Below are 26,311 nucleotides of genomic sequence, written 5' to 3'. Positions count from 1 at the left end.
AAGGTGCTTCATTTCTCATTACCCTACACTGATCTGCTTGGCAATAAATTTACTTTCCCCAAGTTCAGTCTCTTTTGCCTGTGACAGTGAGTTATCTCCACCCACGAGCCTTTCGTTATTTTCCCTCCCCTGTCCCACTGAGGAGGGCAGTGACAGAGCAGCTTGGGTGGGCATCTGGTGCCCAGTCGGGGACAGCCCACCAGAGTCACACTGTGCTCAAACCCTGTGCTCCGAGCAGAGGATCCTCACCACGGCACTGCCCAGGAAGACAAGAGTCAGAATGTCAGCGATGAGGCTGAGGCCTGATTTCACAGACTGTGTCATGTCCTGCTCAGACGCGGGAAACGAGTGAGGGACTCAGATTTATAAATCCCCAACAGAGTTGACTGTGGTGAGATGAGTCTCAAGGTCCAGACGTATTAACTTCCAGTGTACTAATTGGACACATGATAATTGGCCAAGTATGTAACAAGTTACGGCAAGCAATAGAGTGTGTGTGCCCCTGCCCTGCTCCATAGTAGTGAAGGAAAAGGGGGCAAGGGAACAGAGGGAGATGGACAGAGAAAAGAAATAGAGATCATCCGTCAGGGTTCCTGCATTGGTCCCATCCGAGTTTGTCAGGGATGCAGCTGTCTGCTTCACATCTTTTTTCTCTGTCCCTTTCCTCCTCACCCCCCCACTGGCCTTGGGTCTGTCCCCCAGGTCAACCCACATACCCACACCTGCCATGGACGGGGAGGGGTGAGGCACCTCATGGGATGATGTAATTAGTGTGATCATGTTCATCTTTATTAGCAGATCCAGGGGTGTCAACTTTAATACACATTTTGTGGATAATGAAGCAAAGGTCATTCACTGGACAGATGTCCCTTGAAGCTTCACAAGATGCCCCAGAGCAGAACAGTTCTGCCTTCACAGGCCCCTCCCAGCCCATCCCTGCACCCTTATCAGCTCCACACCACCGACCCCAGGGCTGTAGCTTTGCTACTTGCAAGTGGTAGACATTCGGGGTGGGGGGCTCCACTTCCCCCATCCCTTATCTCGCTCAGGCCGTTTTTTCTCACAGGTCCTGTTTTGGGGGAGTTACAAGTCGTCTCTTGCACCATCCCCCTGGCCTCTCCAACGGGTACGTCTCCCCCTCCCAGGAGACAAGCAACAGCTGCAGCTCCAGGGTCTGAGCTGCAAGATCCACAACAAGCACCTGAGGAACCTGAGTCTGTCACAGCTACACTAGACGTGACCTTTCGAAACATTCCAGTAGGACCTATAATACACTTCCTTTCACTTAACCGTGCCTGACTGCACACTTCCAACAGCTTTCTGACTTCACTGCACCCCGCGCCAGCACAGTGCAGCCACGTCCCTTTAGAGCACAGCGCCGTTCTCAGGTCAGCTCTGAGCACTGCTGCTGGCACCACTGAGCGACTCCGGAGACACTTTATTCACAGCGATGCGAAGGGCAGCACAAAAAGAGACAGATGAGGTATGCAACCCCTTGTCAAGACTGTCCCTCCTAATCCCACCTTTACAAACACATTCTGGACACAAAACCTTGGTGGGACCATTTTGCTGCTCGTGGACCCGCCAGCGAGCAGACGTGTCGCCGCAGCGTGGGTCCGTCCCCTCTGGTCCCACTCAGCGCCTGGTCAGGATGTCGCTGAGGCTCAGCGAGACAGGTTCTGGGTTCAGGTGTGTCCCGAAGGAGAAGCAGTTCCCACCACCGCCAATAAGCAACAACTCCTCCTCATCTGGCAGAAGGACACTACTGTGATTATGGAGCATTAATGGCCACTCCAGATGCTCCTAATAAGGGAAAAGGAGATTTTGAACACAAAGGACTTGTTCACATATGTTCACCATCCAACACTGCAGAGCTATTTCATATGGTGCCTTCATTACAACATTAAGAACAGCCATGCTGGGTCCCATCTAGGACCATCTAGTCCACTACACCACCTGCAAATGTGGGCAAAGTAGACAGCTAGAGAACACAGGACCGAGGACACTCCTCCAGTATGTCCCACTCACCCAAGAACTTCACTTCAGTGATTTTTGATGAGTGAGAACGTCTTTGTACTCCCTGAGCCTTAGACTAAGTTTTGCCTAGAGCATGCCAAAATCCTGCTGTGACATCACCTGTATGACTGTTGTTCACTGAATCACAGAACACGATCACGGAACAGCTGAGGTTGGAAGGGGCCTCGGGGTATCATCTAGTCCAAGTGTCCTGGTTCAAAGCAGCCTCAGCTGCAGCAGGTTACTCAGGACCTTGCCCAGTCAGGTTTTGTCTCCAGTGATGGAGACACCACAGCAACTCTGAGCAACTGCTCAGCGTTCAGTCACCCTTGCAGGGAAAAGTTTTATGTTTAAGTGGAGTTTCCAGTATTTCCATGGTGTTCTCTTCTTGTACTTCAGGCCGCAGCTATAGCACACAGCAATTTCCACTATGAAGTTCTTAATAAAATTATACCACAGACCTCTATAAAGAGTAACTGAGGCTCTGGTTTGATCTGTTCTCTTCTTCCACAGATAGAATTGCTGTGCTTGTGTCCCTCTCAGTTCAGCTCCCCCCATCTGGAACAAGGCAGCTCCATGCCCTCCAGTCTTCCGCACACTCAGACTCTCCCTCTCTGTACACTATTATGTTCTCTGGGCTAGTAAAAGCATTTCAAAATTATATTCTGTCTCAAACAGGGAATATTTATTCCACTCACGACTTGCCTACTTTGCATTCCCTACCCTGTTTCAGGGAACAGCCCTAAAGCTACCACGTTTCTTCTCACAGAACTGCTTACACTGGAAGAAAAGATTCCGTGCTTACCACATCAATCGTGTAGTCCGAGCAGAGACCGGTCATTAGGTCCACGACAGTGACACCTGGCACAGAGGATGAGTGAAGCCACACGCCACCAACTAGCAGAAGTTTTCCCTCATGCACGTGTGCACTATGTGAATACCTGCCAGTTCAAAATGGGACTGAATTCTGTTAGGAGGAGGAGGAGAGATGGGCCCCAGATTCCCTGCTGAATGCTTCCCTCTTACCTTGGAATGAGAAGAGGGTGTGTCTCCACCCTCTGCCACTGAAAGCCATGTTCCAGCTCCCTCAGAAAGAAAACTGAGCCCAAGGGCCGCTCAGCTGCGCCCAGACCTCCGGCGATGAGAGCTCCTCCTCTCCAGCTGCAGGCGCTGTGGGAGTGGCGGCTCTCTGGTACTGGGCCCTCCACAGGAATCTAGGGAAACACAAGTGCAAGGCTGAGGTTTGCCCAGCAAAGTGTCTTCTTCACGTCAGGCTCTGACATGGTCTCTCCTCGCTGCACGCCCCGTGAGATGAGACATTCTTCCCTGCCATGGGGCAGGAGGCTACTGGAGGGGAACAGGGCAAGTGTGACAGGGAACGACCGAAAAACCCAACCTACCCATGATCCCCTAGGGACAGGTAAGTGTTAGCAGTGTTTCCAGTTACACGGTCTCCAATATTTCTCTGGCCCTCAGTGTATTTCATATTATTAGAGGGTTTTATTTCTGCATGTTTATCAGAGGTAACTTTATGTACATTCTCGCAGGCTGCTTCCTGTTCAAGACACGCACTGAGAACCACAAGTTTACAAACACATGGGCTAATGCAGTGGCCAGCAAAGCAGGTGATCGGTGGCCCAAACCACAGAGCAGGATAAAATGTTGAACTGCAGAAAACATTCAGTGCAAGCACTACAGAAGGGAAAAAAAGTAAGATCACAGAACCACAGAATGGTTTGGGTTGGAAGGGACGTTAAGTCATGTAGTTCCACCCCCCCTGCCCCGGGCAGCGCCACCTTCCACCAGCCCCGGGGTGCCCAAAGCCCCGTCCAGCCTGGCCTGGAAGGATGAGGGGCTTAAAGGAATATCATAGCAAACAAGCTGTGAAGAAAATTTTGGAGGCCATCTGGTCCATCCCTTTCTCCTAAAACAAATTCAACTGTATCGATTATCATCTGCAGGGATGGTTATTTAAGTTTCCTAAAGTCTGCAGTAATGAGAACTTCTCACCTCTTTAGGCAGTCTACTGAAGCACTTGACCCCCTTCACAATTAACAGCATTTCTCAGTGTCCAGCTCAACTTACCCTTTCTACAGGTTCCTTGTACTAGAAGTAAAAACAGAGGACAATTTGTTTGTCCTCTGCAGCTGGATTTTTACATATCTGAAGATTTATTTCTATCCTGAACTGCCTCCAGACTCAGCGGCTACAACTCCTTCCAGACCTTCCCCTGTAAGGTGTGTGCTCTGGCCATTCTCACTGCACACCCCTGTAAAGCTGTACTGATCCGACCTACCTTTCGTGCCTCAGGAAGCAGCTCTGGGTATTCTACAAGGGTCCTGCTGAGATTAAGAGCACTGAAGAGAATAGAAGGGCCAGTTCATGTGTCCGACAGATAACATTCCTGGTGACATACCTAAGCACACAGTTCAGGCCTTCCACATCAGCACGGTACTGCTCACCCGCAGTTAGCTTGGGCTCCTCTGTAATTATGCATCTCTCAACCTGTAACTGTGCTATGCACTATTTTTAAAACTCAGTCTATCTTTAATAAACTGCAATTTGTTTTTACACAGGTGTTTCTTCCATGTCAAAGTAATTTTGAATTTTCATCTTGTCCACTAATGTACCGAGCCTGTTCTGCCTGATATTAACTGCCTCTATAATATAAATACTCTTTGCTTCATCATTCTTATCATTAAAAATTTGACCTCCGGGATGATCCCGTGGACACCACCACTTCCACAGAGTGTGATTTCTAAATATTCTTAGTCTTATTTCCCAGTAATTTTGCACCACCTCGCAATACTCATGTTTAAACCCTGTTTTCTTGGTGTGTTGTGGAAGTGTCACACAAGATGTGTCAAAGTCGTGGTATGTATCCGTTCCTCAGGACAAAAATCTACTGCCATGCCATCGAAAAATAATGTTACACAAATTACTTCTTGAACTCTTGTTGGTGATCACTTATCTCCCAATTATCTTCCAGATATTTACAGTCTGTTACTATTAGTTTCTGTATTTCGGAGGACCTGAGATGAAGTTGATTTGGCTCCCCTAAAAGAAGTTCAAAGCACATTATGTGGAGGGTGAGAGCATCTGTTTCATTAAGGTTACTGAACCAGTCACTTTCAGTGCAAATGGAATAATGAGTAAAGGTGGAATTGAGAAACAAAACCACGGAGACACAACCCTGACAGACCAGGGGTAAGGGAGACAATGCCAAAGATCAAAAGCCTCCAATCACTAATCCAAGGGCCGCTGAGACACTCCAGGTGCAGCTTTAGAGAGTGCCAGCCTGGGCTTTGGGACTGATAAGCAGGGGGGAGTGAGGAACAAGAGGATTTGGAAGGCTCAAGGCAGGGCCTGTGGGACTAAACCAAAATCTTCCTAAGCAATGTTTAGAAAGGGATCACTGGGGAACAGAGGGGGAATGAATAGAAAAGGGCACAAAAGGGTCAGTCACATGTAAACAGTCACTGGTCAGTGCACTTGTCTGAGCTCTGCACCTGATCAATCTGTATCTTACTTATGAAATCCTTTCGTAACTCTGCGTAATCCCACGTGTGTGAGTGATGCAAGGACGAGGTGCCTGCAACTGCAGAGACAAACATTAGTGACTATGGAGCCAGCAAATGGAGTCAGAGCTGGGGGAGCATTGCTGGGCCTTTTGTGCCAGCACCTGGAGCAGGGGAGGGTCCCAGCATCAGGAGTTGGAGGGGCCACAGATCTGGGAGCATCTTCCTGGCTCTCAAAGCCTTTCTGTCCAGAGTGCCGGCTGCTGGGGCAGGCAGGGCCACAGGAGTCAGGCTGAGGACGTCAGCACCCCCAGGGCCCATGGCATGAGTGGAAGTCTCAGTGCCAGACAAGCGAGACGAGACCGCGACAGGACCTATGTGCATCCAGAGGCAACTACTTGGGTAACTGGGGCAACGGAATCGAATGAGAATCTCAGCACCAGCAGCTGGACAGGACCACGGGTCACAGTGCCCATGTGCCTGGATGCCAGCTGCTCAAGGGGGCACCACTGTGTTTGTGTTTTCCCTGGATCTTGCGTGGATGTGAGTGTGCATCTCCAAGTCTTGCTCTCAAGACCTTCCACCATCTTGGTCACCCTCAAGAAGAGAATCAGAATCACAGAATCAGAATATCTTGAGTTGGAAGAGACACATAAGCATCACTGAGTCCAACTCCTTGTTCCTCAAAGGACCATCTAAAACTAAACCGTATGACTAAGAGCACTGTCCCAGTGCTCACCGAACCCTGACGGCTTGGTGCCGTGACCTCTGCCCTGGGCAGCCTGTTCCAGGGACCGACCACTCTCTCAGTGAACCACCTTTTCCTAATGTCCAATCTGAACTTCCTGACAGATTCATTCCATTTCCTTACCTCCAGATCTCTCTGTGAGGCCGCTCCACCCTCAAGGGAGTCCAGAGCTCCTCCTAATTTACTACCATCAGCAAACTTACTTAATGTACTTTTGGCTCCTGCATCCAGATCGTTTACAGAAACATCCAAGAGCAATGGCCCTATAACAGCTCTGATAAAATCAAAACCACCCACATCTACTGGCTTCCCTTGGTCAAACAGATGGGTCACCTTGTCATAAAAGGAAATGGTTAAATAGGGCTTTCCTCTGATGAACCTGTGCTCGCTATAACCAGTGATGGCATTGTCTCAAGTGTTTTTCAGTAACTCCCAGAATAACTTTCTCCATAATTTTACCAGGTACTGAAGTGAGACTGACAGGCCTGTAATTATCAGGCTCTTTCTCCTTATCCTTCCTGAAAACTGGGACATTTCCCAGCTTCCAGGCATCTGTGACCTCTCCAGACTCCAAAGATTGTTGAAAAATAATGAAAAAAGGTCCCACAATAACATCAGCCAGCTCTCTCGGTACCCTGGTACGAATGACACCGGGCCCCACAGATTTATGTGCACCCAGCTCGAACGAGTTTGGACTCAGCTGGGAGTTTATCATTCCCCCAGTCACAGTCCTCCAACAGTGGGCTCCGGGGTCCTTAGAACCACCACTGGTCTCAGAGACAGGCGAAGAAAGCGTTACAGTCTCCACTTTTCCTATGTCCCTATTTGTGAGGTGACTGACCTCATCAAGTAACAAAACAATGTTCTCTCTGATCCTCCTTCTGCTGTTAACAAATTTTTAAAAGCCCTTTTTGTTGTCCTTCACAGTGCTGTCCAGCTTGAACTCTAATCCAGCTTTGGCTGCACGAATTTTCTCCCTACAGTGGCAAAGTGTCCTTGTTTCCAGTGTCCATACACTATCCTTCTCTGCTTAAGTTCTGGAAGATCCCTGCTCAGCCAAGCCAGCCTTCTGCCCTGCTTACCTGACTCCTGACACTTTAGAACTGCCTGCTCCTGTGCTCTTAAAAAGCAACCAGCATCCATGGACCTCAGTGCTTCAAAAGCAGATTCCCAAGGGACCTTACTAAGTAGTTCCTTCAGCAGCCCAAAATCCCCACACCCAGGATCGAAGTCTGCTGGCAGTTCTGCTCCTAGCACCAACCATTTGAACCTCATGGTCACCGTGACCAAGACAGCCCCAGTCACCACTCTGTTTCCAAACAACAAATCTAGGAGGGCACCTTTCCTACTTATCTCCTTTAGTACCTGCACCAAGAAGTTTTCTCCAACATGCTTCAGGAATTTCCTGGACTTGTTTGCATTCGCTGTATGATGTTCTGTTGACGTCTGGGAAGTTAAAATCACCCGTAAGGACAAGGGCAGCTGATCTAGAGATCCCTTAATTGCTTATAGAATAGTTCACCGGGGGTGTCACCCTGGCTGGGGGGTTGACAGCAGACCCCCACAGCAACATCCACCTTCCCCTTAATCCTTACCCAGAGGCTCTCAACTGTGTCCTCGCTGACTGGAAGCACCATAGAGTCAAGCCCTCCCTTCAGCACAGCACCACCCCCAGCCTCACCTGCCCTGCCTGTCCCTCCCGGAGCCTGTGACCGTCCCCACAGCACACTCAGCCCACCAGGCCTCCCTAATGCCAGTGATGTCGCAGCTCCGAGGCCGGGCTGAAGCTTCTAGCTGGGCCAGTTTATTCCTCATGCTGCACACATCAGCACAGAGACGTTTCCAATGTGCTGCAGCACACTCAGCACCATGAGCAGACTGAAGGACCTCGTAGCACACTCAAACACCGGCGTGCTGTCCTGTGGCTAACCACTAGCAGGCCTGGTTTTATCCCTTTCCCCCTTTGAATCTATTTTAAAGCTCTTCCAGTAAGCCCTGCTAACTCCTGTGCAAAGACCCTTTCCCCGCTTTGAGAAAGGTGCCCCCCATCCATCGCCAGGCCTGCTGTTGTGTAGACTGACCTGTGATCAAAACCCCAACATTCTGCCAGTGACACCAGTCACAGAGCCAGGTTTCCATCACTTGGGTCCTCCTGGTTATTTCAACATCCCTCCCTGCAACTGGAAGGACAGAGGAAAACACTACTTGTGCTCCTTGAACCCTTAACTAGTTGTCCCAAGGCCCTGAAGTCTCTTTTGATCACCCTTGGACTTCTCACTGCAGCTTCGTTGCTGCCTGCATGAGAAATCAATAAGGGATGATAATCTGAGGGTCGCACCAGCATGCCAAGTGTTCTTGTAAGACCTTTGAGCTGGGTGCCATGGAGGCAGCAGACTTCCCTAGGAAGTGGGTCCGGCTGGCATACTGGGCCCTCTGTTCCCCTCAGAAGAGATTCTCCTATGACAACAACCTGTCTTTTTTCTTAATGGAAGTGGTTTTGATGCAGGGCGTAGGCCAGCTTAACCTTGGCAACACCTCCACTGAGATGGACCACCATCCTCACCACTGCTGGGTTCCACTTCCAGAGCCTCACAGCCACCTGAGAAGGTGAGGTAGTCCTGGAGAAGATGGGCCTGCTGCACCCCACAGGAACTTGTTGCTGTTCTCCCCTATCCCTTAAATCAGCATGTTCTGTGGGGCGGGGAGAGGACAGGGAATCCCCCGTATCGCGTGTCCTGTCTGCCTGACCGGTCTGTCCCAGGGCAGGCAGGGTGCAGATCCAGCAGACAATCTCCTCAGACTCCCTGATACTCCTCAACCTACTCACCCCCTCCCAGAGCTCTGCCACGAAGCCGAGGAGCTCCCCTCCCTGGGTGTGCTCACGGCTGCCGGCTCCTCGCACACCGGGGGCTGGCTGCCAGTCCTGGTGCTCCCCAGGGGCTTCTTTTACAGCGCGGGGGGCTTGGCTGCTCCCAGCCCCATCCCTGCACTCCCCACAGGCTTCCCTGGTTCAGGAGAGCCCCTGCACACTGTGCCAGATCGTGCCAGCCCCGAGCTGCTCGCCCCAGGGACTGAGCACACTCGTGGCAAACTCTCATCAAGGTGTATAAATGCCTAATGCAGAGGTGAAAGAAGGCAGAATGTTCTCAGTGGTACCCAGCTACAGGGCAAGAGGCTGTGGGCACAAAGTGAAATACAAAAAAAGCCCACTTACCCATAAAAACCCCTCAGATCTTACTGTGAGGGTGGTCGAGCGCTGGGATAGGCTCCCCACAGAGGCTGCGGGGTTCCCTCTTTGGAGATCACCAAAACCCAGCTGGACAGGATCTCGAGCAACCTGTTCTAGCTAGACCTGTGTTAAGTGAGGGTGCTGGACTAGATCTCCAGACGTCCCTTCCAAGCTCAGTTATTCTGTGAGGGCTGCACCCTACCGAGCAGCAAGGTGTTCAGAAGTCAGCCCGAGCTCTGATCACCACGCAGCGTGGCAGCACCAACGCCACCTGCTTTCACACGGTAACACCGCTGTGGCTTCGTCGGGCTTCCCAGGCAGCAGCACGAACTTGGGAAGGCAGTTTCTACTCCCCAGGGCCTCCCTCAGGTCTTACCACACTGCAGGAAAGTTCTTGAGTGTGCAGGAAATACCAATCCCCCAGCACAGGCTCCATCGCAGAGCGACCACCATACACAAACAGGTACTTCTCGCCTACGGGAAAGGACATCCAGGTGAAAAGGGAAGTCAGAGACTGGTACATCAGAAAAGCAAAAATGTCTGTTTGCATAGAAGGGAAGATATCCAAACATAGAAATTAATGCAGTCAGGCAGAGGTTTTATATACTGTTTATAGTAAGACATATTGCAACCTGACAAACATTACCAGGCTTTAGCAATAAATGCAAAAAATTGTTTCATAGATACAGGGATTACTCTTGTATCTAGATTTTTTATAAGACACATGGAAGACTAAATATTTTTACTAAGAAGCTGTATTCTTCATGTTTGTGGTCATTCAGAAGACCCCCATCATCCACTTACATTATGCAGTTTCTGAATGTTTAAGGTCTAAATGGAAATCACACACTACAGTCTCAAAACCAAAAGGAGAAAATATGTATTTTACTACACCTAATGGATTTATGGAATGAAAATTTAGGCAATGGAAAGATTACACCTGGAGAACTAATAAAACTAGAAAAGCCTAAGTACATAAGCAACACAGTGACATCTATTTATCCCAAGAAAACAGATTAAGTCCTCATAAGACAACAAGACTGTGCATTTGTCCATACGAAAGGGAGATAATGATAACTTAAGTGTGTAGGAGTTAATCTGGAAAAATGCTCATAAAGGAGGCACAAAAGGTGCAAGAGTACTCTGGGCAAATGTCCAGGCTGTGGGTTAACCCCGCTGCACCCCACCAGCTCACTTCTTCCTAAGGGACTGTGCCAACAACACCACTGCTGGCCACGTACTTCAGCTACAACGCAAAACCAAGGCAAAAATGATACAATGCAGTCTGACAAAGACAAAAGCCAGCGTATTCTTTATAAAATTGTATTTACCCATTTAGCATTTGCTGCTTTGATATAAATTTTTGACTGGAAGGCAAAAAACTACATTATGATGTTAATTAAACACTGCTCCACAAACTCAAAAGTACACTCCAAACTAGCAACTGCCTCACGATTCCCCTGTGCTGTCCTTCAGCAGCTCCCTGCCAGCAATCGGAGAACAAAACAGCTTAAGAAAGGACAGATTTCACCTCCAGAATTCACAACTACTGAGTATTTGTCAGTTGCTACTACAAGGGTAACATCTCTTCCAAGACACTTCTCCTGGATAAAGACCTAGGGATCCTGCTCCATAACCTTCCAGGATTAAAATATTAATCTTCGGAGAGGAACTTCTGAAATGTCTTTCTGATGTGATCAAGCATGAATAACTTCAGCCACAAATGATCTCAAAGCATCAGTCTTCCAGAACACGTTACATCCCCGGGTTTCGATTCTACTCACCACAGGGGATTATGTGGTGTACGATAGAGGAAATTTTTGCATTTCAAGTGTCAAGAAGAGATCTCCAAGCCTCTTTTAATTTCTTTTCTACTAGCAGACTTGCTGAACTTCAGGAGGTTCATATTGGCCCTGTTCTCAACACCAAGTGCAAGGTCCTGCACCTGGGTGAGGGCACTCCCCTGTATCCATACAGACTGGAGGACGAATGGATTGAGAGCAGCCCTGCAGAGAGGGACTGGGGGTACTGGTAGAAGGAAAGTTATGTATGAGCTGGCAACGTGCACTTGCAGCCCAGAAAGTCCATTGTATCCTGGGCTGCAGAAAAAGAAGTGTGGCCAGCGGGTTGAAGGAGGTGAGACCCCAGCTCTGTCACTGCATCCAGCTCGGGGGTCCCCAGCACAAGACAGACACAGACCTGTTGGGGCGGGTCCAGAGGAGGCCACGAAAATGATCAGGGGGCTGGAACACCTCTGCTGTGAGGAAAGTCTGAACGAGTTGGAATGTAGTCTGGAGAAGAGAAGGCTTTGGGGAGACCTTACTGCAGCCTTTCAATACGTAGAGGGGGCTTCTGAGAGAGACTGAGAGACACTTTTTACCAGGGCCTGCAGCAACAGGACCAGGGGTAATGGTTTTAAACTGACAGAGGGGAGATTTAGATGAGATCTGAGGCAGAAATTGTTCTCTGTGAGGGGGGTGAGGCCCTGGCACAGGCTGCCCAGAGCAGCTGTGGCTGCCTCCTCCCTGGAAGGGCTCAAGGCCAGGTTGGACGGGGCTTTGGGCAACCTGGGCTAGTGGAAGGTGGCCCTGCCCGGGGCAGGGGGTGGCACTGGAGGGGCTCTGAGGTCCCTTCCCACCCAAAGCAGTCTGTGATTCTGTGACTGACATAATGGCAGAAATGTATTCTCCATTCTAGTTCTTGTTCCTTTATCAGTAATTCTTAACACTAAGAATTCTTAAGATTTGCTTTGTTTTCCTTGTAAGCATCTGTTTATCACCACAAAGCCTCACTCACTAGCAGCGCGAGATCTGCTAAAAAGCTCACCTGCACACCCACAGAGAAAGACAGACACAAAAGGGAGTGGGGGAACCCAAATAATATCCTGCCTCAGCTACTTCTAGACCCGTTCCAGGAGAGCAATGAGGCTGTGCAAGGCTCATTTCCCCGTGCACAAGAGGCACAGGGAGGCGGTGGAGGTGTGCAGGACCCCAGTTACACGCTCACAGAAACAGAGGATCTGTCCCAGCTCCTCGCAGGGCTGTCCCAGAACTGTAAGCCCTGCTGTCCAGCTGTGAAACCATCAAACAACTCTCTGAGGGCATAAAAGGATAAAAAGGATGAGTCACACGTCAGCAGATGGCTGGCAGGACGCCTGGCTGGCCGCATCCTGCACCTCAAACAGGACCAGCTCAGAAGGAGACTTTGCACTTGTGGGTGGGTGTGATTGAGAGGGGAGCCAACCGCCTTGCAGCTGCAGGTATATAATACAGCACTTTCAAAAATGCATTATGAGCATTTTCTTGGCACCACACAGTCACAGATATCTTTTGATTCCTGCTCTGCATCTAGAAAACTAACAAGATTGTAGGTCATCTATGACAAAAGTCATTATCACAGGGTACCTGTTGTATAGGGTCTGTAACAAATCGATCATGTATTAATGGCATAGATAACTGAAATCCTGCCCAATTGTTGGATCAACCAATTCAGTTGCTCAGTTCAGGAAACTCAGGTGAGACTGCTCAGGTATTTCCCTTTTGTCAGATTTAGTAAAGCTTCTCAAAAATACTTTTGGACTTGACAAACCCACCAAGAACTGGGTAGACACGATAAGAAAAACACATTCCAATGAAGTTCAAGCCTTAAGTCTTTAATCATGGTTAAAAAAAAAAAAATCACCACTGGAACAAAATCTTTATAAAATGTGACTGCATTCTCTAAAGTGGTGATGAATCTATCGCCATCACACTCTTTCCAAAACGTTCAGCAAAAAGCTGTTGTTTCAGACAAAGGAATACAGTAACCAACATTAACTATGTAGCCTGTACTACATAAAAAGTAAGGCTACACCATGATAATTTGCCTTTTAGACCTCACTGTCTGGACAGGACTGCCCCATATATTCTGAAATGTGTATACCTCTGCGTACCTACAGCCATTTCCACTCTTTCCATGCTTTTTACCTTTGAACATCACTTCAGTCGTACTGTGCCTCCAATGCAGGGCAGCTGGTTCAGCAGCAGGCTGCACAGGCACAAGCTCCACTGTAATGACATCCGGGTCCAAGGCGTTAGAGGTGTCAGGGAACTTCAGCCACAACATTCCCAAGCCTGCACTGGACGGGGATGTTCGTCCTCCTACCACCAGGGCCAGACTGTTCGAGAGACAGGACACAGTATGGTACAGCCGCCCATCTGCAGAGATACAGAACATCACGGTTCACACCAAGCTTTCTCCTGTGAAATTTATAGAATCACAGAGTCATTTAGGATGGAAAAGACCCTTAAGATCATCGAGTCCAACCATGAACCTCACACTGCCAAGGCCACCACTAAACCATGTCCCCAAGGGCCATGTCTACATCTTGTAAACCCCTGCAGGGACAGTGACTCCACCACTGCCCTGGGCAGCCTGTTCCAGGGCTTGACAACCCTTTCAGGGAAGAAATTTTTCCTAATATCCAACCTGAGCCTCTCCTGGCTCAACCTGAGGCCGTTTCCTCCCTTCCCATCACTTGTTCCTTGGGAAAAGAGACTCATCCCCCCTCTCTGCCCCCTCCTGGCAGGGAGTTGCAGAGGGCCAGGAGGTCTCCCCTCAGCCTCCTCTGCTCCAGACTGAACCCCCCCAGTTCCCCCAGCCGCTCCCCAGCAGACCTGTGCTCCAGACCCTGCCCCAGCTCCGTTGCCCTTCTCTGGCCACGCTCGAGTCATTCAATGGCCTTTTTGGGGTGAGGGGCCCAAAACTGAACCCAGGAATCGAGGGGCGGCCTCCCCAGTGCCGAGCCCAGGGCTCAGATCCCTTCCCTGGCCCTGCTGGCCACGCCAGTGCTGACACAAGCCAGGATGCCATTGCCCTCCTTGGCCCCCTGGGCACACTGCTGGCTCATTATCAACCCCCCCCAGGTCCTTTCCAGGCGCTTTGCCCCAGGGCTGTAGCACTGCAGGCAGTTGTTGTGCCCCAAGCGCAGGACCCAGCACTGAGTGCTCAGAACCTTCATATCTCTGACTGCCAGAGTAATTGCACTGTGACAACACTTTTCTGTTAGACACTACTTCGTGGTTAGCACAAAAACTTCTTCCTTACACTTGCTGTCAGTATGGAAACTCACCCCATCTTTTATCAGGATTTTCCTGTTTCACACAGCCAGCTTTCCAGCAGCCCCCATGCTTAATTAGCACATGAAAATTTCTCATACGGCAGTGCTGTCCATCCTCCTCCCCAAAGCCTCCAGTGGTGAGAATCACGTTGGGTTTCATAAGAACAGAGTGGTGACCATAACGTCTGAGGCTGGGAACTTCAGAGTGCCTTGCACACACTGCTGCAGTGACACTCCCAGCCACCCTGACAGGAGCACCGTCACGAGGAGCTGCAAGCCAAAGAGAACCAGAGAACTTACCCACAAACAAGAACCGAGGGCTACATTTTACATGAGAGATTAAGCAAGTCCAGCTTTACAAGAAAAGATTGTGCAGCGAGTTGACAGAGCACACAGACAGTCTGACATGCCATAGAAATCAAGTTGTAATGGTTCAACCACCACGGCACCCACTTCCAACTCCGCTGGCTGCTCCCTCAGCTCCTGACACAGTTCTGAGACAGCTCTCATGGGGGGGAGGTAAGACTGGCTGAGAGACTGCAGGCTCCTGAACTCCTGCAGCAATGCAGGAATCACTGCAATACCTTCAAAAGCAGAGCCTTCCCGATGGGGACAGCAGTTGGCTCCTTAAATAGCAAAGAACAGCAGAAAAAGGACAAACCCCTGGAAGCTGGATGTTTCTTGCTAGGTTTTGATCCTACCTTCACAAAGTTCTAAAGCATGACAAATAATCTCTGTTCATTCCAGTGGCCCTATTATAATGTAGTATTTTCAGTTATCTAAATATCTTCTAAGTGCTATATCCCTTAGTATGAAACAAGCTTTCAGCGCAGGACTCCAGCTCACCTACACACTGTTCAAACAGCTTTCCTTTAATCAGTTTTGAATTTGCGTCTTCTTTGCTTTAAACAAATACCTTATTCTTGTGCTATAGGAGATGATGAGGTGGAGGAGAAGCAGCTCTGCTTTTTGTATACCACACCCAGAAAAGTTGCCTGATCCTACATTCTATTGCTTGATGAAGTAAAAAAAAAATTCATCTCCTTGGGCTTAAATGTCTTTCTACAGATGGATCTTCCTAAGAATGAGGGGTTTTCATTTCAGAAAATATACTTACCATGCTCTGTTTGCAAGATTTAGTACTTGCACTCTCTTGAACAGGGACCCAAATTTATTTGAGGGGATGGCTGGTGGCACACACTGGTATCTGAGACATACCTTTTGCCATTCCCAGTAAAAAATATCCAAGTGTGGATGGTTTACGAGACTTCAAAGCTCTTCCTACCAGTTCTGAATGCAACAGAGACAGTGGCAGGAGGACTCTATTCCTGTCTATAATGAATGAAGTGTCTTCATTGTATTAATGTCAGATAAGCAAATGTCAGATTTATTTTTTTTTAACTTAAGGATAGATCCTACACATTCAGGAGCCATTAAGGTTTAACATAAGGACCACTGACCATCACACAGTATATTTAACCACATACAAGTTCATTGAGCTGCAATTTCACTGCACATTTTCAAATCTACTCAAGACACAACACAATGGATTCAGTGGCCTTGTTGGCTTAAGGAATGCCATCCTGCCTTATCCTTTTCCAGCTGCTTTTCCTGCTCCCTAGAACTCAGATTTTGACTTTCAGCTACAAATAGAAATACCAGTGGCTATACTGTGAACAAGACTAGTGATGTGAAACAGCTTATAAACAACCCTCTGCTTTCCACCTTGAAAAAAGGAGCAAGCAGCCAAAAGCAGGAATTTCTTGGACTGCTACTGCTGCCAAGTCCTTTTTATCATGGAAACACAGTCTTGGTCTTGGCTTTTCCCTGGCTGTACCGCTTTTCTCCCATTTAAAAAAGCAACATACAGATTTAAAAGCATTTCAGAAACAGAAATGCTACATGTACAATTCCACCTACAGGGGATAACAAATGTGACATCCCCTGAGTGCTCTGCTGTACAATACTTTGACAGTTCAGTAAGTGACACATAACCACCTTTTGGGAGCTGGAAGGACAGAATGGCTCGGAGAGCCATATGTGGAGGCAAGCAGGGCCTGTGGGATCCCCAAAACAACAGGAGGAACAGGGTAGACTGGGCTGCAGCCATGACTGGAGGGCCCCAGGTATGAACAGAAGGAAGAGCCACCCAGACTGGAAGGTTTCATAAACTGAAAGAATGAAGCTGATCAGAACCACCAGGGTCAGGACGTGGCCCTGGCCTGGCTACGGCCAGCAGCACCGTTGGTAGAAGGATGGAGAAAGCTACTCAGGCAGCAGCATCCCATCTGTTCCTCCTAGGGTTTTACTGCCTCCTGAAATCTCTCAGAGAAGCCTGCATGAGAGAAAAGAATACTAGAAAAACTAGTCGGTATGTACCTGTCATATTGGATAACAGTGGAGTCCAGGAAGGTTCCATCCCCTTTGATGCAGTCAAGACAAAGTAATGAGAACATTTCAGATGCCATTCCTGTAGTGAGCCCAAAGAAAAGAACAGAAACAAACAATCCCCCTCAAAATCTTAGAGCAAGCAGTAGTAGGGATCTAGAATGGCCAGGGTGATCAAATCAAAGACCAATCTAGCCTAGCACTGTTTCCAGCAGCAGCCAAAATCAGAAAACTGAAGTTGAATCTGAGAAAGAGCAAGTGTGTAACCACCTTCCTCACCTCGACCTTCAGAAATTTACAGCTCGGGGATTTTCTAAGCAAGAGGCTGTGTTTTTGCATTGAACAATCCTTGATGGATCTTTCATCTATGAACACATCCCATCACTCTTTGACCTGACATAAACTTTTATCATCTGTAACATTCTGTGGCAAGGAGTTCCATACCTTAATCATATGTTGCATGAGGAAATTTTTTGGGTTTTTTTTAGTATCAGCTCCCATTTATACTTCCCAGTTTTGATCATAGAAAAGAGTGAGGGCTTAACACCAGAGGGATTAATGTTTCTTAAAGGTAATGGAATATAAGCAATCCCAAAGAAATCACAAACATCCAAAGGTGCAACGCCGTCTCTGTTGGCCCATAACACATCAGCATGTTTTCCAGCCCGGCCTTGGGATCCCTCAGAGGCAGAGGCACAAGAGGACTGTGCAGGAGCCCAGCCTGGCTTTTATGGACTTTAGTGAATTGAGGATGTTCGTTGCCATGGGGTGGGATATATTCTGTCATCCACATGACTAAAAGGCATAAACATGAATTTAAAAGGAAGGCCCAATAAATCACAATATTAGCATCGTCACCCCAACTTCTACCAGAAGTAAAAAAGCATCTTTTGAAAAGTGATATCCAAAAACTAATATAAATACTTAAAAAGGAAGAACCCACTATTTGCCCCTAGGCAAATTACTCTAAAAATTAGTCACTCTCAGCACTGTGTATTTCACATTTCTTACCTAATTCAATCAGGCTTGTTTCCACCAAGACCTGGATCTTACTTTATCTTTCCCTCAAAGGTTAATTGCAGAGCGCTCTACTACCACACAGCTTACTCCTATGCACAGTTTTCAGCCCGGACTTGTGTACACGTTAAGCTCCTCTATAAGGAAAATGATGAACCTTTACTTTCTCACTGTGTGAGCAATCACCTTGATCTGCAATAATTCTTGTAGACATTTCTACACCACTTTGCAAATCTGCCAGCATTTTTCAGTCTTTTCACTCTTGCATTCATGTAGCAGAGCAGATACTGCATGTTGGCAAAATAAATGCAAGCACATTAAATTATTTTACTACTGCAGTCTGGTAAGATTTCTAGAGATATTTATAAGCAGAGAATCACAAAAATCAAAAGGGAAACTTCTAGAAAGTATCCTACAGGATATTTATCTCAAAGTTACTTGCTATCTTTGGCTTATCTTCTAGACTTTAAACAGTTGCACACTTTGCCAGTAGTTAACACAAAAACAGCAAAGAACAGAGTCAGAGCGAAATTTCAATCATTAATATAGAAATGACAAAGTCAGACCAAAAAATACCTGAAACTAGTAACCTATGACAAGCAGTAATGGGCTATGGAAATGCAAGAGCAGGACAAGTGCATCTACTTCCCCCAGGAATGCTCCCAACCACTCGCAGTCAGGAACCCCCCATCAGGTATATTTTTATGTATTCAGTAATCCTCAATGGATTTCTCTTTTGTCAAAATAATTTCCCCTTGAACCAACGCAAACTTTTAGCATCTACCTCTGTTACACCACCAGCTAGTTTGCTATGCTAGGACTGTCTCCCCGAGAGACCACTCACTAAGGAAGAACAAGCTTTTCCAACACCAAAGAGAATCTCCTTCCAATGCTACCCGCCCCAGTTTCACATGCAGCTTCCTGCGAGCTCTGCATTAACTAAGTCTGATTCAAGATCCTTTCTGCTGACATGAACACCTACACCTCAGCAGCCCCTGTACAGAACTGTGACCATAAGGGACTGCAGACAGCTTATCATACCAAAGCCAGCTCACTGGTGGTCAGAGTACAGGGGGGTTACCTCATATTCATCGAACGGCTCCAGAGCCTGCACTCTCTGCTGCTCATCTTCTGGAGTACAACAGGTGAAAAACTCATTCATATCCATGACACTGCACTCAGTCCAGCCCTAGAACAGAAACTCCTCAAAATTATTACCTCTGAAAAGACAGAGACTCACTTCCCATAAGAAAACAAAGACTCTTAATTAAACACCTGCATGAGCCTTTAAGCCTGTCCGGCTGGAACAAGAGCAGCCCAGAATCTGGTGAAGATAGATCTCTTACCTGTAAAGCTCTGAAGAACTCCATTTATTATATCAAAAGTCTCAGGGGAACCCATCTTGCCTTAATCCACTACCAGAAAATAGGCTGCAAGCTGGTTGGAAGGACCTTCAGATGCCTTGTCATGCCACTAGAGAAGGCAGCACCTCAGCCTTGGCCCCGTTTGCTCCAACCCGAACCGGACGGAGCTGAGACTCACGGGATGGCTCGAGGTCACCACCTGTCCCAGGTGACCACGCTCCACGCGTGCCCGAGAGCTGCAGGTACTCACCCGCTCAGAAAAGCGCCTCTGCTGCGCCTCACAGTCCGGGTACTGTGCCAGAGAACGAAGCGCAGAGCTCAGCTGCCGGAAGTGCTGCTGCATGACGCGTCCGAAGGCGTCCCCGGGGCGCGTCTGCTCGTACAGCAGGAAGCAGGCCCGAGGGAAACGCTCCGCTGCCCACCGGACCAGGGCGTCCGACCTGCGGCACAACGGGCACCGGGATTAAACAACGGAGGGGCCACCCTGCCGCAGCACCACCACGCTGCTGTTAGGGCACCCTGACAGAGGGAATGCACACGAGAACCCTCTGCTTGTGACTTACAAACGTCTTCTCCCCAGAGAATTCAGGGAATGAGAAGAAGAAAAAAAAAAGTCAGAACCACTCATTCGAGGTGATGGTTGTTCTGTCTTTCCTCCCTTTTAGGATGTCACGTGGACATCAACTACCCCATCACAATTACGGTGTAAGGAGCTGTTTGGGACTTCCACAGAATTCTTGGGGCTTTGGCTATACAACCCCAGGTCTCCCTGCCCCAGGAGACGTACGTACCACGCAGCTTGTTCTTTGCATTTTACCACTCAGGTAACAGGATAACTCAACTGACCTGCTACTTTCCATGTAGGCGAGCACGACCTCTGCTATGAAGAGGGTGGGGATTTCACTGTCCAGTCCTGCTTCCTCCAGGGCTCTCTCCAGCTCAGACAGCTCTGATAAATCCACTCCCAGTAATTTATAATCCTCTCCAGAAAAGGTAATGACTCCTAGGAGACAAAAACAACACAATCTCACTACAGTGCTGATGCGATACTGAAGACGAAAAGGGGCAAAGAAGAAAATCAACCCCACAGGCAGCCGCTCACAAAGCTGTGCCCATCAACTGCATTTCTTTGGGACATGTCCAAGAAAATCTCCATCACCAAAGGAACCATAAAGGGACAGGGTCAAGAAGCGATCCATTAACTGCAGATCTAAAACGCCATTATTCCTAATGCAAATTTCACCCACAGATTTCTCACAGAATTATTACACTTATAACAACAAAACTTTATAATATTTCCTTCAATAACATTTTTATAGCACCACTACAATTCAGAATCAAATCTTAAGGACTCTCATTTATAGATCTTTCCATTTGGGCTAAGAAAGTCCCATTGCTTTGAGAGAATTTGAATGGTTTGCCTCACAACTGTAAAACCCTTCTCAATTTTTGGGGGTTTGTCTTTTCAATAGATTTCATTTCTGTGCAATGGCACTGAATCCTGACCCAGTGCCTGCTAGCTCTCTGTAAACACCAGGACTAGTCTCACAGATTGCTGTTCTCAGAAATAAGTTCAGATTTATGATTTTCAAACACAATCCTGGCATACCTCTGTACTTCAGAAAAATACCATATGCTATACCTTGTTTACCTGTTTCAACCAAACCCAAATCTAACAAAGCAAACTGTGAAGTACCTTTAGAAATCACCTACTCTATGTCTCTGTACCAGAGCAATCCAACAACTGCACCTGTCCTGAGATTATCTTAATCCACACTGTTCTCAGAGGCATCCCTACTGGAGACAAAACGGCCTCTTCAGAGAAGCCCACCTCTGCATCCCTGTTACGTTCTTCTAACAAGTAACTGGTCTATCCATCACCTCCTGCCCTCTGGACACAGAGAACAGGGTATTCCCTGCTTTTAGCTGAAGCGCTTGGAGATTATTAGTATGGACAGAATTCTCTGCCTTGGGATGCTGCCAATATTAAATGGATTCAAGAGGAAACTGAACAAGCTCATGGAAGAGCCACTCACCAAGACTCGTCCAACTGCTCACAGGGGCCAGGGACTCGGGCTCTGCACTGAGCTCTGCAGCCACCTTACAGCTGTATTTACATTGATTATTACAGCCTAAACGTGGCAGCTTACATGTCCCTATTGTATTTCATTCCACATTTTCCAGACCATTCATGTACTTTGTCAAAATCCCACTCTCACCCACCATATTGCAACTCTCCCTGTTTCCCACCAGCTTATTACATTTTCACCTTCTATAGCGTATCACCTAGAACATCAATGGAAACACTGAAGGAAATCAGATGCAGGAGAAACCTCTAGTGAACCCCATACTTTACATTCCTCCATTTTGCCACTGAACTGTCCCTTAGCTGGTGTAACAATCCTTTCAGCTCTGCCTATATTCTACAGTAGTTTCAAAAGGCTCACTTCTTCCTGCCTTGGAGAGAGGAAAAAAAAAAATTCACGTAACAAGTAATGTTTTATTACAAGTCAAGACACTTAAGAGTCATACACTCTCTCCTACCCATAAAGGCCACAAATCACAGTATAATTCAGGCTGAAAGGGGCCTTTGAAGGTCATCTAGTCAGCTCCTTGCTCACAGCAGAGTTACCTGTATCAGACTCAAGGCTTTGTTCAGTCAAACTCTTAACTATCTCCAAGACTGGAGATTCCACCACCTTTCTGGGCAATGTGTTCCCATTTGTAACTACTCACACGGCAGGGGAAAAAAAAAAATCATTATACTTAACTGGAATTTCCTTTGTTGCAACTTGCAACCACTGCCCCTTGACTGTTTGCTTCGTGCCACCACGAAAAGTCTGGCTCTGCCTTTCCTACACTTCATTATGCAGCTGAAGGCTGGGGTAAGACCCACCTTCCTCCCTCCCAACCTCCTCCTCTTAAGGCTGAACAAAGCTGAATCTCTCAGCCTTCGCTGCTCTGCCATGTGCTCCACCTCCTCATCCCTGCCATGACCTCCCAGCAGACACGCTGCGTTTGCCACTGTCTTTGTACTAGTGAGCCCCAGGCTGGACACAGCACTGCAGAAACTGTGACAGAAAGAAACTGAGCTTGGTTGGACACAACCTGCTCCTGACAAATCCATTCTGCCAGCTAGACATCTTCTTGCCATCTCCCAGTGCTTATGAAGGATTTACTTGTTCCAAAATTTTCAGAAAATGAACATGCTTTTCACCTACTTCTTAGTTCCTCTACCATATCTCACTTTTTAAAGGCTGAAGCTATGTTTGTTTCTTCTAAACATTTAGTATCTAGAAAAGCTTCCATAAATATCATACCCAATCCTTCTCCTCCAGTATCTCCCACCAGTGCTGACAACTCTTCCATTCTTTTGATCAGAGCAGCTTTTTGGCACGCCACGCTGGGGAAATCCACCTCATACACCACAGTGTGATGCAAAAGACCCAAGTCCTTCAAACGGAAGTATAAGGAGTCAAAGCCAGCACCTAAAGACAGGATCTGCAGAGAAAGTATCAGAGAAAGTTATACACAACTCCAGCAACATCCTGAGGATCAAGGTGTGACAAATACTCAACAACATCAGAGTGACAGAATCAGGCAATCTCGTGCAAGAGACTGAAGAATTCTGTGCAGGTACTGTCCCCTCTCAGGTATTTCAGCAGTGCCAGTCACATTCCCTGTGCTCTTCCTGCAAAGGATCACGACATGCACTAATAACCCAGTGCCGAGATGCCGAAAAGACCTTTCACACATACAGTGGGAACTGCCAGTACACCCAGACAAAAATGCACCTGTGTCCTCGGGCAGCCTTGGGTCTTCAGCAGGAAGTCCTGAACACAGTGATCTACAGCACGGGCGCGGATGTAGTAGCCCCTGCGGAAGGAAATTCAGTTGTACTCACTGTCCAGGAACCCTATGCCTCCAGCACTGGCATCCTCTGTTTCAAAAAACTGATTTTTTTCTCTCTCAGCTTCTACCCATTTATACATATAACCCCACATTTACATACATGCACTGGGAGATGTCTGGAGATTTTGTCATACCTAGATCTTGTTAATAAATGCAGTGTATTAACTAACAAGACTATGGATAAGTCAGAGAAAATATGTGGCTATCCCAGCTGGACCTGTTCTGGTTTGCATAAACATTCTCTGGATGAAAAAGTATGAATCCAGACAGTTAGGCTGCTCCCCTGCAATGGGGGTGAGCCAGTACCCGATATCCTGCCCCACATCACATGACATAACAATATGAATTTAACTCCTTTCCGTACAAAGTGTGTGCAAATTCCGTGAGAGGGGAACAAAAAAGGAAAGATAAGCAAAGTCAGGAAAGGAACTTAATTCTCTGTTTTTTGATGAATGAATGAATGGAACTAAGTCAGTCTAACTCCTGGAAAGCGTTTCCATTTGCCTAGTCTGGCAGGGACTGGTGCCTCTTTTTCCTTAGCATTCTCCTCTAGGTAGTTCCATTGTGGCCCCACCAGGCCTACCAGTCCCCATCACCCCCTTTAACAAGCATGTCACCATCCCCATGCCTCACAGGGACTAAAGATTTCACTGCATGTCCTAAGATGTCCCAAACCCGTGATGCCAGCACATAACTCTTCCTGTGAATTTAGTCTGGATGTCAGTGTCAAGTGACAAGTCAACACTGGCCTGATGAGCAACACTTGTCTTCACAGGCCTGCAAAATTGTTTGAACACCACTTTTTTTTTTTCTTCCCCTGAATGAAACTCCTTTCACAACTAATTTTCATTGCCTTATACTATGAGCCTCGTATTACCTAAACTCCAACTACCATACCAGCACAGAACCTTCCACACATACACATTAAAACATTCAAGCTCATGCCCTGAAAAGCTCCAGAGAAGACCTAGTGGTCAGAACCACGGAGTCAAAAGACAAAATTGTTTCCCTGAGCCACCGAATACCCTAGTGGAGTTGTAACGTTCTTGAGAATTAATGAGAAAACTGTTAATGTGCCAACATCTTTAGTATGTTAGTTTTCAAATCTTATCTAAAGTAGTTTTCAGCAGCACTCAATACTGGTGTTAGGAACTGGTCCGGTGAGATATTTTACTCAGGACAAAGCTTTCAATTTTTGCCCATAAACGATGTAAAAGGATATTAACTGTCTAAAGAGGTCACGCTCCTGAGAGCGCTCCGCAAGTCACCACTACACGCGCTCTCCTTAACACGCGCTTTCAAAGCTGCCCCTCGGGTGGAAGCGACCGCTCTCGGGGCGCGAGGAGCACGGCCGGGGGACCCCCTTCTGCAGCCGGGAGAGGGGGCTGCGGGCCCCACGTGTGCAGCCACGGAAGCCGCGGGCCCCGCGCAGCGCCCGCTCCTCACCGGTGGACAAGCGGGGCTCGCCGCCGCTGCCGCCCCACCAGGAGCCGCAGGAACCGGTCCTGGATGTAGCCCCGCGCCGCCGCCGAGCACTTGCTGACGGCGCTGCTGCCGCCGGTGCCCTGGACCTGCCGGGACAAGGACACAGCGCTGGCGCAAGGCCGCGGGCCGCGCCGCGCCCCGCCCGGGTCTACCGGGGCGGAACGGCGGGGCCGGGCAACGCCGAGGGGGCTCCGAGGGGAGGGGAGGGCAATTCCCGCCAGCGCCGCCGAACCCCGCTCACGCCCCCGCCCCCCGAGGTCACCCCGGGGCCCCGCCGGGGCCACTCACGGCGGCGGGGCGCGGGGCACCCGGACGCCCGCGGCCCATCCTGCGGCAGCCACGCGAGCGCGAGCGGCGCGCGGGAAGTGACATCACGCGCCGGGCGCAGGAAGTGACGTCACGTGCCGCGCGCGACGCACCTTCGGGGAGCTGCCGGTGGAGCGCGACCCCTGGCGGGCCCGCCGCGACCCCGGGCCACCGGCCCGGCCGCCCCCGCCCCAGCGCTGCTCCGCGGCACCCGGCGGCCCCACGAGCGCTGCGCCGGGCCCGGGGGCGAGAGACGGCCGGGAGCACGTCGCCATGGCAACGGGCAGCCTCTGCGCGGTGAGCGGAGGGGCGGCGGGAGAAGCGGCGCGGCAGGAGCGGGGGGCGCGGCTGCCCGGGGCGGGGGGCGCGGGTCTGCAGCGGGGCCCGCCGCAGGTCTGCCCGCGCTCGGTTCCTGCGCTGCAGATGAGAGCGGAGCCGGCCCTGGTGGCCGCGTGTTGCGGGTCACGGCTCCGGGGGTCTCCCGGGCTGAGGAGAAACAGGCCGGGCCGCGGGGCCGTGGCGCAGGAGGTGGCTGTTCCCGGTTGTTTCCCGCCAGGAGTTGTGCCAGGGGCCGAAGAGGGGCCGCGGCGGCCTGAGCTGTGGAAGTGTCCCGGGTGCTGCGCTGTGCGTTCGGCCTCTCCACACTCCTCGCACTCCGCAAACCAGTCCGTGGTGCGTTAGATCAGCGACAACCTCAGAATGTCACTTCTGTCGAGAATAGTCAGGGCGCTTATTGCTAACTGGGACCCGTAAAGCCCAACCCCCAGCCCGGTGCTAGCGTTTCACCAAGAGCCACGTGAGCATTTTGCTCTGAGGTGTATTTTATTAGTGTTGCCTTGTAGGCGGCTCCCAGCGCACTGGAGTGGCCAGCCCCGGCTGCCGCAGTTCCGGCGCAGGAGAGGGTGCGCTGCGGCAGCTCCTGGACTGCTGTTTGTGTTCTAGGTGTGTGCCTGGTTTCTGCAGAGATCGAGGCTTCCTTTTCCTCCGGGTTCCCGTTTCCTAGCTGCTCATTATTTTGGGATGTGGAAATGGTGTTTTGATTTAGTGGCAGGTTCAGTCGGACGGGGACCCCCAGCCCACCCTGCTGGCACTTCAGATCCTGCAGGGTTTCCAGTTATACCAGTGTCCTGAGAATCCCGATGGAACAGACATGGTGGAAAGTTGGGGAGTGGCCGCTGCACTCAGCGCATCCAGCTGTGCCGCGCAGCCCTCTCCAGTCCTGTGTTTCTG

General features: G+C 49.2%; 1 protein-coding gene across 2 annotated transcripts; it reads right to left on the bottom strand.

Moving 5' to 3' along the window:
* Positions 1 to 781: 781 nt before the first annotated feature.
* Positions 782 to 25,159, bottom strand: LCMT2 (leucine carboxyl methyltransferase 2). Of its 2 annotated transcripts, none has more exons than XM_074920317.1 (14): positions 25,064 to 25,159; positions 24,737 to 24,861; positions 23,173 to 23,254; positions 22,699 to 22,879; positions 20,225 to 20,381; positions 19,629 to 19,818; positions 19,096 to 19,203; positions 16,989 to 17,079; positions 14,622 to 14,879; positions 13,477 to 13,707; positions 9,888 to 9,985; positions 3,043 to 3,230; positions 2,822 to 2,957; positions 782 to 1,803 (listed from the first exon to the last, which is right to left on the bottom strand). In XM_074920317.1, exons 1-14 carry the CDS (start codon positions 25,145 to 25,147, stop codon positions 1,636 to 1,638), a joined length of 2,097 nt encoding a protein of 698 aa, XP_074776418.1. In that variant the 5' UTR covers positions 25,148 to 25,159; the 3' UTR covers positions 782 to 1,635. The 2 variants fall into 2 exon arrangements, with proteins under 2 accessions (XP_074776418.1, XP_074776426.1); XM_074920325.1 differs by having other exon boundaries at positions 16,989 to 17,031.
* Positions 25,160 to 26,311: the final 1,152 nt, after the last annotated feature.

This window comes from Athene noctua, chromosome 1 (genome assembly GCF_965140245.1).
Source record: "Athene noctua chromosome 1, bAthNoc1.hap1.1, whole genome shotgun sequence".
Classification (NCBI taxonomy): domain Eukaryota; kingdom Metazoa; phylum Chordata; class Aves; order Strigiformes; family Strigidae; genus Athene; species Athene noctua.
This window is presented reverse-complemented; position numbering and strand designations above follow the sequence as displayed.